The sequence below is a fragment of the Hyperolius riggenbachi genome, chromosome 6 (genome assembly GCF_040937935.1).
Source record: "Hyperolius riggenbachi isolate aHypRig1 chromosome 6, aHypRig1.pri, whole genome shotgun sequence".
Taxonomy (NCBI): domain Eukaryota; kingdom Metazoa; phylum Chordata; class Amphibia; order Anura; family Hyperoliidae; genus Hyperolius; species Hyperolius riggenbachi.
The window spans coordinates 102,572,422-102,596,363 of record NC_090651.1 but is presented as its reverse complement, the minus strand read 5'-3'; the positions used below and the strand labels follow the sequence as shown (position 1 = coordinate 102,596,363).

General features: G+C 43.5%; 1 protein-coding gene across 1 annotated transcript in view; it reads left to right on the top strand.

Moving 5' to 3' along the window:
- Positions 1–725: 725 nt before the first annotated feature.
- The window catches only part of SOAT1 (sterol O-acyltransferase 1), a 94,409-nt gene continuing 71,192 nt past the window's right edge, over positions 726–23,942 (top strand). Inside the window, exons 1-2 of the mRNA XM_068242583.1 lie at positions 726–819; positions 21,704–21,845. Coding sequence (XP_068098684.1) covers positions 21,719–21,845 — 127 coding nt within the window. The 5' untranslated portion in view covers positions 726–819; positions 21,704–21,718. The remainder of the gene's footprint in view (positions 820–21,703; positions 21,846–23,942) is intronic.

The following is a 23,942-nucleotide window of genomic DNA, read 5'->3' as shown; positions in this document are numbered from 1 at the left end:
CTGGGACCAATAATGGAGGATGCAGGAGGTGGAGGACGGTGGCGAGGGAGCGATCAGGCCGAAGGGGCTGGAGGAAGCTCCAGGTATGTATGAATTTTTCTTTTTATTTCATATCAGGTTCACTTTAAGGATTACTACTATTCAATATACACATGGAGGTGTTAATTACAAGCATAGCAACAATACAAAGCTAATAAGATGGATTGAAGGAGGGTCCCTCTGGTCCAGGGTCCCCTGTGTAGTCACAACCTTTACATCCCCTATTGCTATGCCACTGCTAAAATGATACCATAAAGTTAATGTTTGATGCTTCAGGTTTAGCACCCAGAACGTGACCTCATTTGAACTGTGGAAGCCAACTGGTAAGTAGTAAACAATTTTCATGAAACAAAAAAAAAATATATATACTGTATGTACAGAATGTACAGAACTGACAACTCTCGCCCAAGGTTTAGCGCCAAATATAGCATCATATTTCTCAAAATACAAAGCAATGCATAGCTACCTAGCTGCTCATCTCACACAGCACTAAAGAACACCCACTGCGCATGCTTTAGTGTAGCGGCTCCATGGTCCTCCCAGTACGCATGCGCAGTGGGGAAAACAAGGGAAGCCTCATCATCTCGTTTCTGACACATTGGCCACGTACCATAGAGCGGAGGAGGAGAGTGGAGAGTGGCGGCGTGAGTCACCAGCGGGGCTTTAATTGAGCAGGAAGAGATGAATCAGAACTGACTGAGGAGAGCGGCCACTGAACTGGACCAGAGACACCCGCAGCACACGTCATCAGGAGCGGATTCTGCTGCCTGCACGAGCCAGGTATCCCCTCCACGTGTGTGTGTATCCTGTCCAATCTTATCAGCCAGACGCTGCTAACAGCTCAGGAATGAATGGGAATCCCTAGCATGTTCTTCCGAGCAGCCATTGTCCCCCTCTACACATGCTTCATCTATACTTGGAATTAGTCATCTGAGGTTGCTGCTGCAGGACAGGATGTGCTGTGTGTGTGGGAGGTGAAATGATTCCTTCATCACTTATTTTTCAGTAGCTCAGACTTCCTGCGGGGCTGGACAAAGCCCAGGTCAGCTAGCTAGTTGTTGGTTCTCAACATGAAATGGAAAAAGTCCTGTTCATTCATTTCAGCTGTTTGTAGTGATCTGAATACAGACTGACCCTGTTTTGTTTACATGTAGATTTCTACTTTAAAGTGCACCTGAGAGGGGGGATTAAAAAAAATTATACATACCTGGGGCTTCCTCCAGCCTGATCGCTCCCTTGCTGTCCTTCTGTGCCGCCTGGATCCTCCACAAATCGACCCGGAAAGTCCTTAATTTGGCGCAGTCTGACCATGTGTGTTCCTGTGATTGGGAGCGTTCTGCGCCTGCCCAGTAGCACTGCATATCGGCAGAATGCTCCTGGCAATGGGAGCGTGCATGCGCAGTACGCCCCAGACAAAAGGACTTTCTGGGCTGAATTGCGGAGGATCCAGGCGGCGCAGGAGGATGGCAATGGAGCGATCTGCCTGGAGGAAGCCCCGGGTGTGTTTATTTTAAATCCCCTTGTCTCAGGTTCCCATTAAGCTTGCCATATTTATGGGGTGATCTGCGGTGATCTGAACCTGAGGTGATTTAAAAAAAACAAAAAAAAAAAGTTAGATCCTTATGCTGGGTACACATGATGCGCTCTGGAGGATCCTTCTCATCAGGTATCAAACTTTTTATATTAAAAACATCTCAAGGTTGTGTTGGGTGCTTTGATTACATGCGATAATTTCCTAAAGTGTTGATTCAAAATTCTTTTCAGTTGTCAGGAATTTTGGATTGAAGTGTCAATCAGTTTTCCAGTAAATAGAGGCCCACCTTGATTGAAACTGGATGTAGATCCCCATCTTTTACAGAGGTGACCCGCACCAAAAGTGATGAATAGATATTTTCTAGTTAGCTGGTTTGGTCCACATTGAAAATGACAAGCTATAAAGTAGCACTCATGCTGATCATCACTTTTAAGTAGGACAATCCAAGAAGTACATTTGGACAAGATAAGAAAAATAAAAGTGGCAGGGAGTAGATTAAGTAGATTAGCAGGTTTGGTTTGGAAGCAACCTGTGCTCCAAACTGACTGTTGTCATTTTTACAAAGAAGTGCAATTTGAGATAGTCAGTCAGTTTTGGAGCTGCTTAGTTGGCTGTAAATTGAAATAAAAAAAATGTAATAACATTAAATTATGATTTCCACCGTTGATGTTAATGGACAGCTATTTCCATTTTTTTAAAATTTGGAAATCTATTCTAAATGATTACAAATAGGCAAATCAGCCTGGAGTACACACTTCTCTGGAGGATCGTAGAGGACCGGCGAGGGTACAGGATGGCTGCAGGGGGCTTGGGGAAGCCAAAGGTAAGTGAACCTTTTTTTTTTTGTGAAGAACAGTTAAGGTTCCCTTTAACCCATGCACTTTTGTCACTTTTGTGGACCTCTCCTTATCTTATCACCAAAAGCAGTACAATTTTTGATGAGATTTGTATCTGTCTTGGATTTGCTCTCTTGCACTACACCTTGCAGATGATAATTTATATAAAATTGGATTGAAGTTTACTATTCTGTTACACTTTGAATAGATCAAATCCTCAAAATCAATCAGAATTTGTCAACTGATTTTGAGTGCAGAAAATGTCTCATTATGTCTGGTACGCACTTTGCAATTTTCCCTCGGATAGACGGGTCAAATCAATAATTTCCAACAGGTACGATCTGATTTCTGATTCCCCCTCTCCCCCTCCCTTTTTTTTTTTTTTTTTTTTTTATATTTTATCACTTCTGCACCAAATCGATTGAAAATCAGTTCAAACCTGTCGGAAATGATCAATTCGTCCCTTCAACCTGACAGGAAATTGTAAGCTGTTTTACCAGGCATTAAGGCAAGGAGATTTGGGTGCAGTCGGCGCCACCATAGACCATAATAGGAATTACAGCTACAGCGGCGCTCAGTGAGTAACTTCGGTACCGTCAGAAGACGGAGCTGAAGTTACTTTTAAAACACTGTAATTTGTCCGCCAGCAATAGCTGGAAGCCGAATTACATCATTCCACATTATCCACATGGACCTGGAGGGAGAATAGTAATTAACGTTACCGGGAACTTGTGCAGCAGCAGGGTAAGCCATATATTGGCTGTATCCTGCGCCGAAGTCTTCCGGCGGCAAGATCACAGGGACGCGCATTAATGCACATATATGCATCCAATCTTTGTCAACTGATTTTGAATACTTAGAACACATGATGTAGATAAGGGTGCATTCTCACATCCAATTTTGATTGGCCAGTGATTTATCTATTTTACTACTTTCATGCAGCGTAAGGGTCAACTGAGTTTTGAATACTGTGAACAGATTGTGTAGGTAAGCTCTCTTAATACGTGAAAGTGTAAAAATTAGTCAATCAGAATGTGTCTATGCACCTTAAAGGGAAAGCACCCCTGAACAGAGTGTTGGTTTAAATGCTTTTAATCATGTTTCAGCTCACCTGCGCACTGTGCAGTGACACCGTATCGCAACGATAAATGGGGAGTGAAAGGGGCGTTCCCAGGGATGGACTAAGGACAAGAACTGCCACTTCCTACCCGCCCACAATCGACATTCTATTCAGTCAATTATTACAGCAGAACGGGAACACAGAGGGCACTGGACTGTGAGGATGGTGCTGTGACATTTCACAGCACTGTAAATAAAACATGATTAACCACTTCACAACTGAGGGGTTTTACCCCTTGACCACCAGAGCAATTTTCACCTTTCAGCGCTCCTTCCATTCATTCGTCTAGAACTTTATTATTACTTATCACACTGAAATGAACTATATCTTGTTTTTTTCGCCACCAATTAGGCTTTCTTTAGGTGTGACATTATGCCAAGAATTATTTTATTCTAAATGTGTTTTAATGGGAAAATAGGAAAAAAATGTGGGAAATTTATTATTTTTCAGTTTTTGGCCTTATAATTTTTAAATAATGCATGCTACTGTAATTAAAACCCATGAAATGTATTTGCCCTTTGTCCCGGTTATAAAACCGTTTAAATTATGTCCCTATCACAATGTTTGGCGCCAATATTTTAATTTGAAATAAAGGTGCTTTTTTTTTTTTTTTTTTCAGTTTTGCGTCCATCCCTAATTACAAGCCCATAGTTTATAAAGTAACAGTGTTATACCCTCTTGACATAAATATTTAAAAAGTTCAGCCCCTAAGGTAACTATTTATGTTTTTTTTTTTTTTTTCATTGTAATTTTTTTTTTTTTTTTTTTTTTTTAATTACAAAAAATAAAATAAAAAAATTGGGGAGTGTGGGAGGTAAGGAGAGGAGATTTTTAGTGTAAAACTCATTTGTATGTGAAAAATGCTTTAGGGTGTAGTTTTACTATTTGGCCACAAGATGGCAACAGTAACCTTCCAGGACGCCTGTAGGAAGTACTAGGAGGCTGAGAACGTTTTTTTTTTTTCACACAATGATTGCGCTGCTTATCGGATAAGCAGCGGATCATTGCGGGGCTTAGATCAACGAACGGGAATGGATTTTCCCGTTCATTGATCTTCGGGCGAGCGGCCGGCGGCGTGTTTACAAGCGGGAGTGCGCGCTAGAGCGAGTAGGAAGCGCGGGCAGCGGCGGGAGCGCGGAAAGTATGCATTTCTCCGTCCCTGGGGGTGAAAGGATGGAAAAAGGGACGGAGAAATGCGTACGCGTGGGGGTAAAGTGGTTAAAAGCATATAAACCAACACTCTGTTCAGGGGTGCTTTTAAGCGGGAGAAAAAGCAGTTTGACTTACCTGGGCCTTCTTGCAAGCCCCACAATCCTCCTGTGCCTGCTCTGTCCTTCCAAGACCCTCTAGTCAGTCACAGCGCCCCCCTCAAAGCTGGGAAGTCTCAGGGCTAGTGCACACCAGAGCGGGTCTGGAGCGTTTTTAAAAACGCTAGCGGTTTGAAAACTGCTTGGGTAATGTATTTCAATGGACTGGTGCAAACCAGAGCGGTTAGTTTTTTTTTTTTTCCCCCAAACGCAAACTCGGGGACTGCAGCATTTTTTTTTTTAAGATTTCTAAGGCATTTCTGCCTCAATGTTAAAGTATAGGAAAGTGGAAAACCGCTCTGAAAAACGCTAGATCAGAGCGGTTTTCCAACCGTTTTTGTTACAGAAGTGTTCAGTAACAGCTTTACTGTAACAATATGACATCTGCTACACAAAAACGCTCCAAAAAAACTCTAGGCATGTTTAGAAAATCTCTCTAAACATGCCTAGAATTGCTCTGAAATTCTGCTTCAAAAACCTCGCGTTTTGTGGATCTGCTAGAGGTTTTTGGTGTGCACTGGCCCTCAGGTTGCTGTGCATGCTTTTCCCCAGCCTGCACGCATCCTGATTGTGCTCTGTGGCTGGGAGCATTCTGCATATGTCCTCCTTCCACTGTGTTGAAACTGTATGCTTTCAATGCACCCTTCATGTTCTTAATCTATCATGTTTATAGCCTTTATCCATGAGAAAATCTATTTTGGCAGATGAGTAATTCACTGACACACTATTATGACCCATATGAAAGACTAGCATAGGTCCAGCAGTAATAGTAATGAAGTTTTATGATAAAGAGACTTAAACCCCTAGCCACAGCAAGAACCTTGACATTAATCGTGAAATACAGAAGTTGTGGCAAACACAGTTGAACAAACAATACTTTGTAAGGCGGGGAACACACTTGCAAGGGTGTTTTTCCCTACAATTCCCGGGTCTCCGTTTCAGTGCTTTCCTGCTTGCAATCGTGTTTCTGGCCTACGATTTTTCACATCCGGTCTGTAATTTTTTTCGCATGTGTCGGAATATATCATAATTGTGTGAAGAAGCATAAAGATCTGCGATGTGAATGTGACATGAGAACAATCTCTAACAACTTTCATTTTTTGAGCGGGGCCATTGACTGCAATGTGGTGCAGGTGCAGCCTTACACATTTTGCAGTCCTTAGAAAAAAATTGTGTGATTCTAGCAAGTGTGTTCCCTGCCTAGAGATTCCTTTGTGTTGCAGAGGGACCACAATTTAAAGAATGACCTCTTGTAGACCGTTAAGCCACCTCTACACGATTCAATTCTTTGTGCGATTCGATTACGATCCGATTTAAATCTGACATGTCCGATCGGTATTCGATTTGCCTTTGCAAAACAATGGCAAATCCAATTGAATCGAATCCCGAGCAGACATGTCTGATTTAATCGGATCGTAAATAGAATCGTAATCGAATCACACAAAGAATTGTGTGGTGTAGGGGGGCTTTAGGTTTTTTGCATTGCAGGTTCACAGGCAACTTTCAGAATGGTGGGAAAGCTCCTTTGTTTTGTGCACTTTTATCACCAGACTGGCTTCCAGTGGGAGTGTGTAGCTTCCTGTGTCATTGTGACAGATAAGTGTGATTTTCAGCAGTGGCTGCCTGTGATGCTCAGTCAGTACAGTTCTGGTTTCCTCCTGTGACTTTGCCTGTAGAATTCTTTCAACGGAATTTGTTTTGTAAATGCTGTAATTGAAATATTTGGCATACACTGTAGAAAATATAATTGATTATCTTGTTACAATAGAAGCTGTGAAGGGTGGGATATACAAGACAGCTAATCAGGGTGATAAGTTTGGAAACCAGAAAGGTGGTCAAGTGTATGAATTAGAGCATGTTTGACAAGGGCCATGTTATGATGATTGGGTAAGAACAGCTATGGTGTAGGCAATGCCAGGTCTTGTCAGGTATATCCAATATGCAGTAAACACGCAGGATTATGGGCGCTCTAGGATCATTATATTTTGCACATGTGGGGCAAACATCAGCCAATCTGGTTCAGTCCTACAGAAAAGCTATTGTACTGGATCTACTGTGCACCAGTTGATCTGGCTTTAACATAAATCCAGCCGAACGCTCCATGTGCCTCAGCCTTAGGGCCCATTTACAGTTTCTTGCATGCAGTTTGAGTATGGTTGCAGACATGCAATTTTAATGTGAAATTGTGAAAACGCACGCGTATAAAAAAATCCCCATAGCGACGTGACAGCACTGACCACACAGGAAACAGGAAGGAGCATGTTAAATGGGAAACCGCATAGGCAAACGCAGGGGGGGGGGGGATTACAGCTGCCCAGAATCTCCCCTCAGACCAGGGCTGGTGTAGTGTCTGGGGACAGGCACAAGTTGAGACACCAGAATATCAGCAGGTATCCTGCAGCTCACAGCACTGCCCCCTTGGGGAACTTAACAGAATTAGGTATGAGCACAGCCCTGTGCCCCTGCTGTGTGAATGCTTCACTTTCCCCTTCATTAGCAATGTTGACTGTTTTTTTTTTTTTTTTTTTCCTTTGCATCAAACACTGGAACAATACATGGTGTGAAAATCGGAATGGTAACAGATTACAAAAAATGCATTCATTGGAAACCACTCCATTAAAATTGTACCAGTGTTCTCCACAGTATTTGTTTTCCTGCCGGTTGGCATGAAAAAGTAGCCGGGTAGGGCGTGACAGAGAATGCAGGGCTGGTGCTCCTCTGTGCAATTGCTTACAGCATAGGAGGCGTATGAGCAACTGAGCCGATGACAGCCAGGTGGAGCACCCGCCTAAAAGAGCCTGGGGAGAACACTGCAGTACTAATGCAAATTTTCGCCAGAGGACTACAAATGCAGTGTAGAAAAAAAAATAAACTAAAATAAACGCACAGATTTCTTAGTGTAGATTCTAATGGCAAGTGCTCTGATCATAGGACAGGAATTGGTGCGGGAAAAATAAAATAAAAATACTGACACTGGATTAAGAGTTCATGTCTGATAAAGCAACTTTTTTTTTCTAAGAGTTTAAATTTTTTTTTGAGAATTTTGTTGAGCAATGGACAGTAACGTATATGAGGAATTATTAACATGCACAGTTTGACAGGTGAAAGTCATGGAGAGGAAAATACTGTATAAATCAGGGCTGTGGAGTCGGTCCAAAAATTCAACGACTCCGACTCCTCAGTTTAGGATTCCTCCGACTCCTCAGTTTTGGATTCCTCCGACTCCGACTCCTCGACTCCGACTCCTCTAATTTGCATATTACAATTTTGTTGATTAAAAGTATGTAACATGAAATTCGTCTCTTAACTGCCAACGCTTAGGAATTTTACAAGACAACTGAAGTGAGAAGGATATGTAGACTACTATATATTTATTCCCTTTAGACTAAAACTAGTCCTTGGTAAGAGTACTTGTAAAAGGTACAAACCGGAACAAAGAACATCTATCAGGCCCTAGGCAATGTAACTGTGGGTGCATGTAAGAATGATGTGCAGGTACTCTACAGGGTAATGAGGAGATTCTTCCTCTATTACACATTCTTCATGCACAATCTGAACAAGGTTTATGGGTGACAGACAACACCTCTGTGTTCAATGTGCACAGCATTCTCAGTGGATTCCCTGCAGCTCTGTGGGGAGTGCATATGTAGAGTATAGTACTACTGTGTAACAAAGTAAACCTGAGACAGATGAAATTAAAGTTTTATACATACCTGGGGCTTCCTCCAGCCGCCTTCAGGATAATCAGTCCCTCGTTGTCCTCCTCCACCACCTGGATCTTCTGCTATGAGTCCAGGTACTTGAGCCAGTCGGGCGAAGTGCGCATGCACACATTCCACTGCCAGGAGCATACTACACCTGTGCAGCACTATTGCGCAGGTGCAGAATGTTCCTGGCTGTGGGAGTGGCATGCGGCTGGACTGCGCTGACTGGCTGAATTACCAGGACTCATAGCAGAAGATCCAGATGGTGGAGGACAGCGAGGGACTGATTGGCCTGAAGGGGGCTGGAGGAAGCCCCAGGTATGTATAAAGCTTTACTTTTCATCCGTCTCAGGTACCCTTTAATTTGTAGTCACCAAACCAAATTTTAACAACATATCAAATTATTTGATTTCATCAGCAAAGGGAGTGCATACATTTGCATAAATCAGCATCAGTGCAGAATTATTTTCATCTCATTGACCATCTCTATTAGTGACACAGCTACACATCAGGCTTTATACTTACAGCATAGATGTTATTTAGTATATATAAGAGATTCCTGTGTACACATCATATATACAGTCGCAATCAGATATGTATATCTGACCTTAAAAATACGGGGACTGCTTTATTGAAGCAGCACACGTAACTCATTTTGATTGGTTTATTTCATTTTTGTGGACTAAGCACAGCTATTACTGTGTATATATACACATTATTTTTAATGACTATTATCTGAGAAATAGAACATTTTATCATATCTTCTATTTTAATTACAGTTACAAATTCATTAGGAGTCGGAGTCGGTGCATTTTTTTCCGACTCCGACTCCAGGCACCCAAAATTGCCCGACTCCATGACTCCGACTCCACAGCCCTGGTATAAATGGGTATAACAGTGCAGCTATTATCGGGAGCCCTGTAACCAAAAAGTGACAAACAGGCAAATAAATACAAAAGAGGCATCAAGCTGCAACAAATCATGAATGTGAGGGTTGACCTAAGGCCCCGTTCACACTGCACGTGTTGCCGTCTGGATTTCGGGGGTAGAGGGCCTTTCCAAAATGTAACTGTTAGCCGCACAGAATAAGGCAACCAATTTATTCTGTTTGTTGAGATTCACATTTTTTTTAACGAAAAGTGCCATCCCTGTGTCTTTCTGGACTTGGACTTTCAAATTAGTTGAGATCTGGTTAAAAATGGCATCCCAGAAGTTCTGGATGACTGGGAAGGACCATCAGCAATGTGCGGTATCTGCATCTGGGGAGACACAATGAAAACATAAGTTGGAAGGGAAGATTCTAGAGAGTTTCTTATATATGAGAGATTTTAATAGTTTAGGATAGAAATGTAAAAACTGGAATAATGTGGTGACTGGTTGCCTTTCCCCCACTTTTTATAGAGCAGTCCCGGGTTCTGATTTCAGGAACAGAATTGATGGGCTGGAATCTTCACTCTGCTGCTTATAAAAATAAGTGGTACTTCCTCTTTCAACAAGAAAAACGGTTTCTTAAAAAATGAAGTGAAAGTATATTGAGAAGTTGCTTGCACATTTTTCCCCAGTCGGTGTAGAGCTGCCGTAATACAGTCATAATCAAGTTAAAATGGGTTGTGGAGAATGTTAATCAGAGATTAACGGCTGATTTACATGGAGAGAACATACAAACTCTGTGCAGATGGTTTAATAAAATGCTTGCCGCTGTTTAAGATCAAAGTGGAGCCCCAAGTATTTTTTTTTTTTTTATTTTTTTTTTTTTATTTATTTTACTTTAGTGGTCCTTTTCACCTGTTGGAACTGCAACTCCTTCTGGAATAAAGATGCACACACACATTTAATCATTGACTAATTTTACCACCTTGTGTAGTATGAGGGCCATCAGACTTTGAATACTGTACTACGAACAGATTGTGTATGTAAGCTCTTATACTACATGGAAGTGGTAAAATTAGTCAATCAAAATTGGATGTGTGTACCAGGCTTAAAGAGAACCTGTACTGAGTAAAATTATTTAAAATAAACACATGAGGTAACTTTAAATGAACATTACATAGTTACCTTGCCATCAGTTCCTCTCAGAAGCTCCTCATTTTCTTCTGACAATGATCCCTTCCAGTTCTGACAACATTTTGTCAGAACTGAAATATATCAGTTGCTGTCAGTTACAGTTGAGAGGAGAACTGATGTGTCCATGTTTCCATATGGCTCAAGTGGGCGATGTTACAGTTTAACTGTGTGCTGACAAGGAAGCTGTTATAGGGAAATGGCTATTTTCAAAATGGAGGACGGAGAATTCCATTGATCACAGTGTACAAACAGGACGCAGGAGAGCAAAAATAGATTGAAGAGTAGACTACACAGGAGGTAAGTATGACTTGTGTATGTTTTATTTTGACTTTTAATTTTCAGTTCAGGTTTTCTTTAATCGTTGGTTGAGTGGTTGGATACAGTTGTGTCGCTTGGGTTGTCCTGGCACTGCCTTGCTGTTGGTCACTTTGCTCAGCCAGTGCACCAATGCAGAAGCAAATGCCTGGTTTTATGGCTGTATGGTGGGAGGCTGTATGACGAAGGGTCGCACCAAAACACTTGTGCAGTAAGGGCTTTATTGGGCCCCTCTGCCTGGTAATGCTTTGTCCGTAGAAGAGAGAGACACTTTACTACTGTAGTACTGCAATAAACAAGTTTCTACAAGAGCCAGTTCTCCAGACTTCGTGCCTGATAACCAGACCCTGCTGTGTTCTGTAGCTGGTAGTTTATGAAGCCTGGATAGATTACTGCTGAAGTTTATCAAACTTATCAGAGGGAAGAAACCCATTCAAGCCCGAGTACATATTGCGCCACCGCCGCATCAGCTTGGGTGCCTGGTGGTGCCGCTAAAAGTAAAATATTGGTAATGTGAATTATTATTTTACTATGCACTACCTGACACTTGTTGTAACCTTGACCCTCTGTTCTGAGTACCTAACCCCCCACCACCACACACACACACCTAATGCATAAACCTAACTTCCGGCACCCAAACAACTGATAGTTGTAGCCGAAAGGCTACTACATACCGGTAGTATTTAATGGTTGTACCCGATTAGCTAATAGCGACATTATGCACCCAAATAACCATCAGGGTGCTGAAATTTAACACTGACGTCTATTAGACGCCTTCCGATTGCGGCTCCCGAACCGCCTGATCTTCTCAAGCACTTAGACAATATTCAAAATCTTCTAATTAGAAGTAAAGCAAAATATTGAATATTATAATAAAAGTAATTAATATATAGGTATTCCCTGACTTACAGCTGACGACTTGCCCAGTATGAAATTTTAAATCTGTGGGAACAGGTTAATTTTTTTTTTTTTTTTTTAATACTTCGTAGTTTTTGAGAAAATCAGTTTTAAAAAACAAAGAATTTCTTTAAACTAGTAAAATGACAATTTGCTGCGATGCACAGGGGGGACAGAGGTGATACTGAGGGCACATGGGGACAGAGGTGACCCTGTGGGGGGACAAGGGAAGCACAGGGAGGCATAGAAGAGGTAGAGGGGGCAGAGAAGGCAGTGTTTCGATTTAGGTTAAGAACGAACCTACAGTCTCTATCTCATTTGTTAACCCGGGACTACCTGCATACACGTTTAGATACTTAGTGTTGGGAAGAGATAATGCCTTATCATTTGTCATTCACGAGACTTCCATTTCCTTCCATGTGTCTTCAGTGTCCGGACCAATCGCTGCCTGTCAGCATGGAGGAGACCAATCCGCACTGTTCCTGATTGTAACTCGTGATGTCAGGAGACAGTTCCTGGTAACGGATTGGTCCTTCTCTTACTGACTTCAGCCTGCGTTGATCACAACCCAGTCACACCACTTGTTATCCACTGGCAGTTTATGGTTTATTGTAAACCTTGGAAAGTGATCAGATGATAGCGGTTGCTGGGCAGTTATCACACTGATACCTTCTTGTCACTGAAGCTGGGTCCGTCTGACACACTGCTGACTATCTTTGTAGTTGTCTATCTGACAGATATCATTTTAAGGCTGGGACTGAGATAGCTCCCACACATCTCCCCAGATTATAGTTGTATATCTCTAGCAGGTAATGGAGGAGGATGTATAGTCTCTGCTGTGTTATTACTTATCACGTGCCTTATGATAAGACATACAAGATATCGCTTTCTTCCACCTGTATATCTTCTGCATTGACTGCTATACCTGTGAGCTGCACCCATTGCTCATAGTCACATGATTATCCAGCATTGCTTGTTTGCATATTGTTTTCCTGAGCTGTTTATATTTTCTTAACTTGCAACATATAATGCTAGCAACACAACATTCAATCTCCGATCAGATTGACAGGGCAAACCAATAAATTCCAACATGTCTGATCTGCTCCCGGTCGATAACTGGATCGATTTTAGATCACTACTGCACAAAATCGATCCTGTTATAATTTGGGAGCAGATCGGACATGTCAAATTATTGGTTTGACCCGTCGATCTGAAGGGAAATTTAATGATTTGTATTGAATGGTAGCATTACAATGGTCTTCTTCATAGAGACTTTTTTTTATTTACTTATTTTTTGTTACTTCCTCAGAGGTGCTGTTTCTCTGGGACTTTTTATCGCAGCAAATCTTTGACTATCAGGTGTGTGGTGTTATTAATATTAAAGTCCAGCTCCAGACAATGCTTTAGTTTTAGGTCCCTTGCAGACTGCGTCTCACAGTGGTACGCTTCCCCACCGCAAGGGCCATGCAAGTCTATGGACTTGCACAGTTCACATGATGCCACAGAAGTGTTGAATTCCCACCGCAAAGTCTGCAGCGCATTACCGAGTGATCCGTGCCTGCCGCATGGATCATGCAGTAATGCAAGGGCCATGCAGGCAGTGTGCACGATGGGAGCGAAGTGTGATGTGGCGCGAATGTGCGTACCGACGGGAATCCCAATGATGTACTTCCTGCCCAGCAGGGAGTGCGTCACTAGTCGGTGGCGGGCCTATGCGGCGACTGGGTCATATGAAGCCTCATTTCCAGTTCTGTTGAGTCGGTACAAAAATCTTTCTCCTCAGTTTATGAAACCACAACTTCGACTCCAGGTACCCAAAATGACTCCGACTCCTTAGTCTAATACTTAACAGGGCTGTGGATTTTTTACAAAAATCATCCGACGACTCAGTTTATGAAATCAACGACTCCAACTCTGACTCCTGGTGCCCAAAATTGCCCTGACTCAGACTCCTCGACTGACTCCACAGCCCTGCTCATTTCTGCCGTGTGCGCACCGCATCACACAGGTGTAAAACAGGCCTCAAGGGGCTCACTATCTTGCATGTGCATTTTTACCACTTCTTTGTAATATAAGGGATCACATAAAGTGTCCACTCAAATTATATTTACTGTTCACGGTTCATAGATTTGGCAAAATTCTACAATCAATATTGCATCGATGGTGGCAGTAGCTTTAAAACTCGCTGCTCGCTCACTGCTATTTTGTGTTTCCTTGTAGGGATTGTTCTGGCAGCACCAAGTGCTGTAATGTGGCATCCCTTTCCCTTCTCTCTACTATCGTCTCACACCACTTCCTGCAGCCGCGTGTGAAGTTATTACTTCTATAGCGCTGCACATCAGTGACACAGAAAGGAATACAGAGGAGCAATATGAGTCATGATGTGCAGAAAAGACATCAGATGTGTAACAATATTGCACAGCCATAGACAGTAGTAGTAGTGTTGAGGGTGTGCCCAGAATTATTTGCAAAAAAAAAAAAAAAAAAAAAAAAAAATATAAGATCACAGATGTGTAACTAAAGCTGCTACGCTCATTCCTGGTGTCGTATAACCACACTGATTGCTGGAAAGTGGGCAACGCATGTAAACACTATACAGGTGGTCCCCTACTGACCAACACGTTTCATTCTGGGAGTTTGTAAGTTGCGTCCTTTGGTAAACCTAGTGAAAAGTGGATAAATGATTTTACTTTTGGACATATAGTGTAAAGTTGAACTGTTTTCAATGTACTTGTAGCGTGTTTTAAACTTCTTATAACTGTCTATACAGTACTTTAACATTCAACAACAAACATATGTAGCAAAAAACACAAAACCCGGTTTGATTTGTACATAGAGATCTCTGAAACGTTGGACATCTCTTAAAGAGAATCTGTATTGTTAAAATCGCACAAAAGTAAACATACCAGTGCGTTAGGGGACATCTCCTATTACCCTCTGACACAATTTCGCCGCTCCTCACCGCATTAAAAGTGGTTAAAAACAGTTTTAAACAGTTTGTTTATAAACAAACAAAATGGCCACCAAAACAGGAAGTAGGTTGATGTACAGTATGTCCACACATAGAAAATACATCCATACACAAGCAGGCTGTATACAGCCTTCCTTTTGAATCTCAAGAGATCATTCGTGTGTTTCTTTCCCCCTGTTCTCATGCACTGAAGTTTCAGGCTGCTTGTTTCTTCCTGCAAACAGCTTTGCCCTTGTCTGTAATTCTTCAGTATGTGAAAGCCCAGCCAGCTCAGAGGACGATTTATCCAGCTTGTAAAAGATAAGAGAAAAGCTGCTCTAATCCTAAATAACACACAGGCAGTGTGCATAGAGGGGCCTGGAAGGGGGTGTTCATAGCAGAACAACACTGAAGAACTTGGCAGCCTTCCAGACACAGGCCGACAAGTCTGACAGGGGAAAGATACATTGATTTATTACAGAGACAGTGATAGTATAAAGTGCTGCAGTTAGCCAGAACACATTACAATAGCTTTTTGAACTTGTAGGATGATAAAAAACAGGATGCAATTTTTGTTACGGAGTCTCTTTAAGCGTTGCAACTTGAGTAGTTTGTAAGTAGGGAACTATCTGTACAGTAAAAGGACTCAAGTACAACTAAAGCAAGAGGGATATGGAGGCTGTCTTATTTATTTCCTCTTAAAGGACACATGAGGAGACATAATGATAGACATGTGTATGTACAGTGCCAAGCACACAAATCACTATGCTCGGTTCCTTTATTTATTTTCTGACTGAAAGAGTTAAAAATCAAGTAGGCAAGTGATTTTTCTGTCCGGGTCAGGACTGGGTTGGACTATAAGGTATGCCTCACTGATAAAGAATTGCAGCCATATAACACTTTCCTGGCAGTAAATAGCGTCTAAGAGTAGGAAAGCGAGAAAAAGAGTCAATGGTTCTCAGATTTTTAGCTCTGGCATACTTCAATAAATGTGTCATTGAGAAGAGGCCATGAAACAGTAAAAAGTAGATTTAAATGTAAAATAAAACTGTATATCTAAAAGCGACATTTTTAGGAGGATTGATACAATTGTTTATCTCATTAGTTATTTTTCACCACGGATGTACTTTAACCACCCTGGCGTTCTGATTAAATCGCCAGGGTGGCTGCGGGAGGGTTTTTTTTAAATTAAAAAAAAACTATTTCATGCAGCCAACTTTCAGTTGGCTGCATGAAAGCCCACTAGAGGGCGCTCCGGAGGCGTTCTTCCGATCGCCTCCGGCGCCCAGAATAAACAAGGAAGGCCGCAATGAGCGGCCTTCCTTGTTTTGCTTACATCGTCGCCATAGCGACGAGCGGAGTGACGTCATCGACGTCAGCCGACGTCCTGACGTCAGCCGCCTCCGATCCAGCCCTTAGCGCTGGCCGGAACTTTTTGTTCCGGCTACGCTGGGCTCAGGCGGCTGGGGGACCCTCTTTCGGCGGATCGCCGCAGAGCGGCGGCGATCAGGCAGCACACGCGGCTGGCAAAATGCCGGCTGCGTGTGCTGCTTTTTATTTGACGAAAATTCGGCCCAGCAGGGCCTGAGCGGCAGCCTCTGGCGGTGTTGGACGAGCTGAGCTCGTCCAGACCGCTCAGCAGGTTAAGCAATACCAGTTGCCTGGAAGCACTGCTGATCCTCTGCCTCTAAAGGCCCATACCCACGATGCAATTTTCAGCACAATTTTTGGCAACAAAAACAAAAGCCAAATAGATCAGCAGGGCTGCCAGGCAACTGGTATTGTTTAAAAGGAAATAAATATGGCAGCCTCCATATTCCTTTCACTTCAGTTTCCCTTTAAAGGACCCATGAGAGGTGCTCGGAGTCCCTTTAAAGAGATTCCGACCAGTACTGCAAACCACTTAAAGATGCATACCTTTCTGTAGCTTGTGCTTTCTTCTTTCATTTGATGCCTGAATCGTGGTTCTAAACCAAATAGATTTGTTTGATTTCAATGTAAAAATCGCTGCTGCCATCTTGGCTATGTTATAACTTTTGGGTCACCCCTGTCTTCTCTGTTAGAGAAGTACATCACTGAATGAAGCAGGAAGAGGAAGTGACACGCATGGCCATTGCAAGAGGCTCCTCCAGAGGGGTCATAGCATGACTTAGTTGGAAGTCGTCTGCCTTAAAGGCTTGAGAGGTGCTCAGAGTCCCTTTAAGGGTGCTCAGATAACCAGTGCATCATAATAACACTGTTGGTTGATCTATTAATTTTACATTATGAATTTTTAGCATAGTTTTAAGGTGGAGTTGAATTAGCCCGGTGTTTTTCCGTAATCCCTGTTGGAGGATTTCCAGTAATTTGGAATAATCTCAGTATCCTATATCCTCTGGGTGGAAAGATTTGTTGCCAGCGTGAAATGTAAACCTGAGATGGTGGCTGCTTTCCAGCCAGCGGAGAGGTATTTGCAGATCCAAATCTGTGGCGCTGCCCAGTGAGGCTGCCTGCCAGGATTTATTTAACCCTGTTTGCTCAGAATAAGGTGCAATGACATCCTGTATTGAGCAGGTGTACAAACCATTATCTGCCTTGCCATGTAGTCTGGCTGCCTTACTCTGGTGGAATATTATGATCGTCCTTCTTTCATACATTGAGATGTCAATAAAACTAAGCCCAATCTACACGATACGATTCTTTGTACGATTCGATTACAATTCTATTTACGATCCGGTTAAATCCGACATGTCCAAAACAATGGCAAATCGAATTTAATTGAATCGAATCCTGACTGGACATGTCGGATTTAATCGGATCGTAAATAGAATCTTAATCGAATCGTACAAAGAATCGTATCGTGTAGATATTTTACTTTTTTTTTTTTTTTTTTTTTAATATGAGGGACATCCAGAAAGCAATGATGGTTTTCTTTTAAAGGTATGATTTGTGTAATTTAACTTGCATTTTGCAAGGTTGCAGGTTGTCTTCTCAGCCTAGACCTGTGCTCCATATCCTGAACCCTCCAACTCGCAGGTGAGGCGTGTGAGGCTTCTGCAGCTAAGATATGTTACAAACTACACTCTGCATTTTAAACTATGAAACAAAGCAGAGCTAATGACCCTGTGAACTTCCCTGCAGTAAAACACACACACACACACCACCCACACACACCACCCACACACACACACACACACACCACACCACACCACACCACACCACACCACACCACACCACACCACACCACACCACACCACACCACACCACACCACACCACACCACACCACACCACACCACACCACACCACACCACACCACACCACACCACACACACACACACACACACACACACACACACACATTGAGAGAGATAAAAATCTTCTGCCTCTAATACTTAGTCATACGCTAAAACGAGTCCTTGGCAAGAGTACTTGTAGAAGGTACAGACAGGAGCACAGAACAGCTATCAGGCCCTAGGCAATGTAACTGTGGGTGCATGTAAGAATGATGTGCAGGTACTCTGCAGGGGAATAAGGAGATTCTTCCTCCATTACACATTCTTCATGCACAATCTGAACATAGGCCAGGCAAACTTGGCCCTCCAGCTGTTAAGGAACTACAAGTCCCACAATGCATTTGCCTTTATGAGTCATGACTGTGGCTGTAAGACTCCTGCAATGCATTGTGGGACTTGTAGTTCCTTAACAGCTGGAGGGCCAAGTTTGCCCATGCCTGCCCTAGGCAATGTAACTGTGGATACATGTAAGAGTGATGTGTAGGGGATTCTTCCTCCATTACACATTCTTCAGGAACAATCTGAACCAAGTTTATGGGCGATAGACAACACCTCTGTGTTCAATGTGCACAACATTCTCAGTGGATTCCCTGCAGCTCTGTGGGGAGTGCATATGTAGAGTACAGTACTACTGTGTAACTTATTTTTCAGACTATAAGACACACTTTTTCTCCCCCAAAAGTGGGGGGAGAAAGTCAGTGCGTCTTATAGTCCGAATGTACCACCAGCGCCTATGTTTTTTTTCTCTGTCCCCCTGTGTCTGACAGTGACCACCATCCCTGTGCGTGGTTTCCCACCCATGTGTGCAGTGTTCCTTCCATGTGTGCAGTGTCCCTATGTCCGATGTCCCCCTGTGTAAATTGCCCCGTTTCCCTGTGCTTGCGTCTTATGTGCCTGCATCTGATGTCCCCGTGTCCGGTGTCCCCAATCTGATGTCCCCGTGTCCGGAGTCCCCGCATCTGATGTCCCCGGTTTCCCCGCATCTGATGTCACCCTGTGTCCGGTGTCCTCGCATCTGATGTCCCCGTGTCCCCGCATATGATGTCCCTGTGTCCACTGTCCCCGCATCTGATGTCGCCATCCCTAAGTTTGCTGTCCCCCGTGTCCAGCATACCATGTTTTCCCCGACTCCTCAATCCGCAGCGAGCAGCTCCAATGATGGAAGTGGCCAGCGACCAATCAGGCGGGGGGCGCTGCCCCAGACCGCCAATCGCAGCGCTCACTTCTCCTGCTTCTTCTTTTTACAGGGCCCGGTAGTCCCGCGGGCGGGATCATTCGGGCCAATCACGGTACAATGTGGGCAGAGCTTCACCCGGCGCTTGCATTGGGCTGTGACAGCACGGTTTTCCCGTGCGGATTTAGCGTGTATCCTGCCGCTAAGCACTGCCACGCTGTCTCTGGGCTGCACGTGGTGGGTAGAGGCAGATGGCGAATGACTGCAGATGTCTGCAGTACAAGCGTCAAGTTGGAGAGAAGCAAGCAGGTCAGTCTCTGCATAATAGCAGACAAAGCCATTGATCTCACCCTCAACAGCACCTTGGGTGCTGTTAAAAGCCATCAGAAGCAGTAAGCTTTGTAACTGGCAGTCTGGGGCAGCGCCCCCCACCTGATTGGTCGAGGGCTGCTTTCTTATTAGCCTGAGGAATGGGGGGAGAAGCTATAGTATACAGAACACAGGGGGACACTAAATGCAAGGATGGGGACACAGTACACAGGGACAGGACACAGGGAGACACCACACACAGGCATGTGATGCAGGGGGACACCACACACATTGATGGGACACGGGGACACCACGCACATTGATGGGACGCAGGGGGACACCGCAAACAGGGACTGAGGCATGGAGGACACTGCACACATGGATGAGACACAGTACACATTGGTGGGACACAGGGGCACCGCACACAAGGATAGGGCATAGGGGGGACACTGCACACATGGATGGGACACTGCACACATAAATGACACTGCACACTTGGATGGGACACCGTACACAGGGACTGGGAGACAGGGGGACACTGCACACAGGGATAGGGCATAGGGGACACTGCACACAGGGATGGGACACCACACACGGGGACCCAGGGGGACAGAAGATGACAGGGGGGACAATAGAGGACAAGGGGGCAGAGGAGGACACATGAGGCACAAGGGAAACCTAATTGGAGGGGTCCCTAAGACGTCCCTGCACTATGGACGCACCAGGTTTAGTATTTTTTTTTTTTTGCCTGGTTTTTGTCCTCTAAACCTAGGTGCGTCTTATAGTCCGGAGCGTCTTATAGTCCGAAAAATACTGTAAACTTGAGCCAGATGAAAGTTTTATACATACCTGGGGCTACCTCCAGCCCCCTTCAGGCTAATCAGTCCCTTGCTGTCGTCCTCCTCCGCCACCTGGATCTTCTGTTATGGGTCCAGGCACTTGAGCCAGCCACTCTGCCGCCAGGAATGTACTACGCCTGCACAGCACTATTGCGCAGATGCAGAATGCTTCTGGCTGTGGAAGCGGCACGCGGCCGGACTGCGCTGACTGGCTGACTTACCGGGACTCATAGCAGAAGATCCAGGTGGTGGAAGAGGACAGCGAGGGACTGATTAGCCTGAAGGGGGCTGGAGGAAGCCCCAGGTACATATAAAACTTTTCTTTTCATCTGTCTCAGGTACCCTTTTAATTCGTAGTCATCAAACCAAATTTTAACATATCAAATTATTTGACTTCATGAGCAAAGGGAGTGCATACATTTGCATAAACCAGCATCAACGCAGAATTATTTCCATCTCATTGTCAATCTCTATTAGTGACACAGTTCATCAGGCTTAAGGCCTCGTTCACATCATTTAGCGCAGATGGCTGTGCGATCGGAACGCAACGCGTCCAATCGCACGCCATCTGCGCTCCGCTGCGCTGCAGATCCCATTCATTACAATGAATGGGATCTGCGCTGCGATTCACAAAAATGCGTGCAGTACGTGATAGCGCAATCGCGCGGCCACGCAGCGCATATGATGGGAACGGTAGAAGGGCTGTCTATGCCCATCTACCGTTCTTGCGTGTCGCACACTATACGCGCTGCCAAAATGCGCACGGCAGCGCGTATAGTCTGAACGAGGCCTTATTCTTCAGGCTTTATTCTTACAGCATTGATGTTATTTAGTATATATAAGAGATTCCTGTGTACACATCATATATACCGTCACAATCAGATATGTATATCTGACTTTAAAAATACGGGGACTGCTTTATTGAAGCAGCACAAGTAACTATTTTTTGATTGGTTTATTTCATTTTTGTGGACTGAACACAGCTATTACTGTATACAGTATATACATTATTTATGATTATTATCTGAGCAATAGAAAATGTTATCATATTTTCTATTTTAATTACAGTTTAAATTCATTAAGAGTCTGAGTCGGTGCATTTTTTTTTTTTTTTTCCCGACTCCAGGTACCCAAAAATTGCTCCGACTCCACAGCCCTGGAAATAATCAGACTATAGTGTTTCTAAAATAACGTTCTTTAATTGTGAAAACTGCCTTTACTTGGTGACCCTCGTAGACTAAAATTTATACCAGTTTGTTGTTTTAGCAAAGCAGCAAGTAAAAGCAGCAAAACCTTTAAAATTCTGTAAAATGTCTCAATGTTTTCCTGTCTGTTTTTGTAGACCAGTGAATTGACAATGTCTGAAGACGATTGTCGAGTTTTGCGGAGTCGACGCCTTGTCTCAAAGCCCCTCGTGACACCAGAAAAAGAGGAAGCTATGAGGAGGACAGAAGTAGACAGACCATTCAGGAGCATGAGTAACGGTAAGAGTCTTCGTGTGTGTGTGTGTGTGTGTGTGTGTGTGTGTGTGTGTGTGTGTGTGTGTGTGTGTGTGTGTGTGTGTGTGTGTGTGTGTGTGTGTGTGTGTGTGTGTGTGTGTGTAACGTGAAGCTTCTAAAACTAAATATCTTGTCATGAAATTTTGATCACGTGACCAGATGCAGTTTCTCTGTGGGTGTGGCATAAGTATTTATATAGCGCCGACATATTACGCAGCGCTGTACAGAGTATATTGTCTTGTCACTAACTGTCCCTCAATGGGGCTCACAATCTAGTCCCTACCATAGTCATATGTATGTATTGTGTAGTGTATGTATTGTAGTCCAGGGCCAATTTAGGGGGAAGCCTATTAACTTATCTGTACGTTTTTGGAACGTGGGAGGAAACCGGAGTGCCCGGAGGAAACCCACGCAGGCACGGGGGGAAACATACAAACTCCTTGCAGATGTTGACCTGGCTGGGATTCGAACCAGGGACCCAGCGCTGCAAGGCAAGAGTGCTAACCTCTATGCCACCGTGCTGCCCAACCTTATCACCCTTCCCCCACCTCCCCAATCCATCCCTTACACCACATTCCATCCATTCACGATATATATCCTGGCGCCTTTATTTCGCGTTTACGGCAGTGTGAGGTTATTCCACATTTGTAATAACACTGTTCCTTGACTGTGCATTTAATATTTAATTGAAGTTCTCTTTAAATGAGTATATCACTATGGCTATGATTACGCTCATAAAAACTTTAGCTGTAATGATTCATAAAAATAGTTGTAATTACCGTATTAATAAAAGTAGTAAATAAAAATAATAATAAAGCAAAGCTTTCAACATTGTACCCATAGTAAATATGTCGGCTTGTTACTGATTAACAGAAGTTGTTTCTGTTCTCCATGTAGACTTTCAGCTAGATAAGGCTGGTTATCTCGCCAATTTCAGCATGCTGTCCTGAGACTTGCAAAATGCATCAGGTTCGTTCAGGGAAAGGAACTGTCATCTATGACCTTAACACAGGCAGTCTGTGTGTCATGTGATGACTCCTCTGTGATCTGTACATCCAGGCAGTTAGTTTCATCATGATGACCTCATCAGGACCATTGTCCTAAGGATGAACTGCAGTAAACCCAGCATGCAACTTTGAAAGATGTAGGAGGGAAAGGATCGTATTGCAACATAGATTTTCCTGTTGCATTTGCTTCCAAATTTGGCATGATTTACAAAGCTTTTTCCTCTGTTTTTTTTTTTAAGCTCCCAAAGAGCAAAAATATAATATAATTAAGGTAAGAAAAGTAATATTGAAATGAAGTTAATCAGGAACAACTTGCTTTAAGTGATTATTTTGTTTGTAAATGTGTTGAAGGGTTATTTTTTATCAATCAGGTGAGAAATACGTCATTCATGAGAAGTTTTGTGAATAGAGCCCATTTAAAGAGACTCCGTAACAAAAATTGCATCCTGTTTTTTATCATCCTACAAGTTCAAAAAGCTATTCTAATGTGTTCTGGCTTACTGCAGCACTTTATACTATCACTGTCTCTGTAATAAATCAATGTATCTTTCCCCTGTCAGACTTGTCAGCCTGTGTCTGGAAGGCTGCCAAGTTCTTCAGTGTTGTGGTTCTGCTATGAACTCCCCCTTCCAGGCTCCTCTATGCACACTGCCTGTGTGTTATTTAGGATTAGAGCAGCTTCTCTCTTATCTTTTACAAGCTGGATCAGGGCCGGTTCTAGACAGGCACATATGAGGGGGCAGACAGAAATGTGCAGGGGGCATACAAAAACCCAGCGCCGCGCGCCAAAAAATGGGCGTGGTCATGCAGCAGACTGTGGGCGTGGTCATGGGTGGGGCCAAATAAACATGTCATGACCTTACAGTGGTGTTAAAGGACTTCCGAGGCCAAAAACAAGAAAATGACACTATACCTTTTTAATATCTGAATCCACGGAGGACGTCCAGCGCGTCCTCCGCACCGTTCCGCCGTCATTGCAGCCCTTTTCGGTGCGGAGGACGCGCTGGACGTCCTCCATGGATTCTGATAATAAAAAGGTATAGTGTCATTTTCTTCTTTTTGGCCTCGGAAGTCC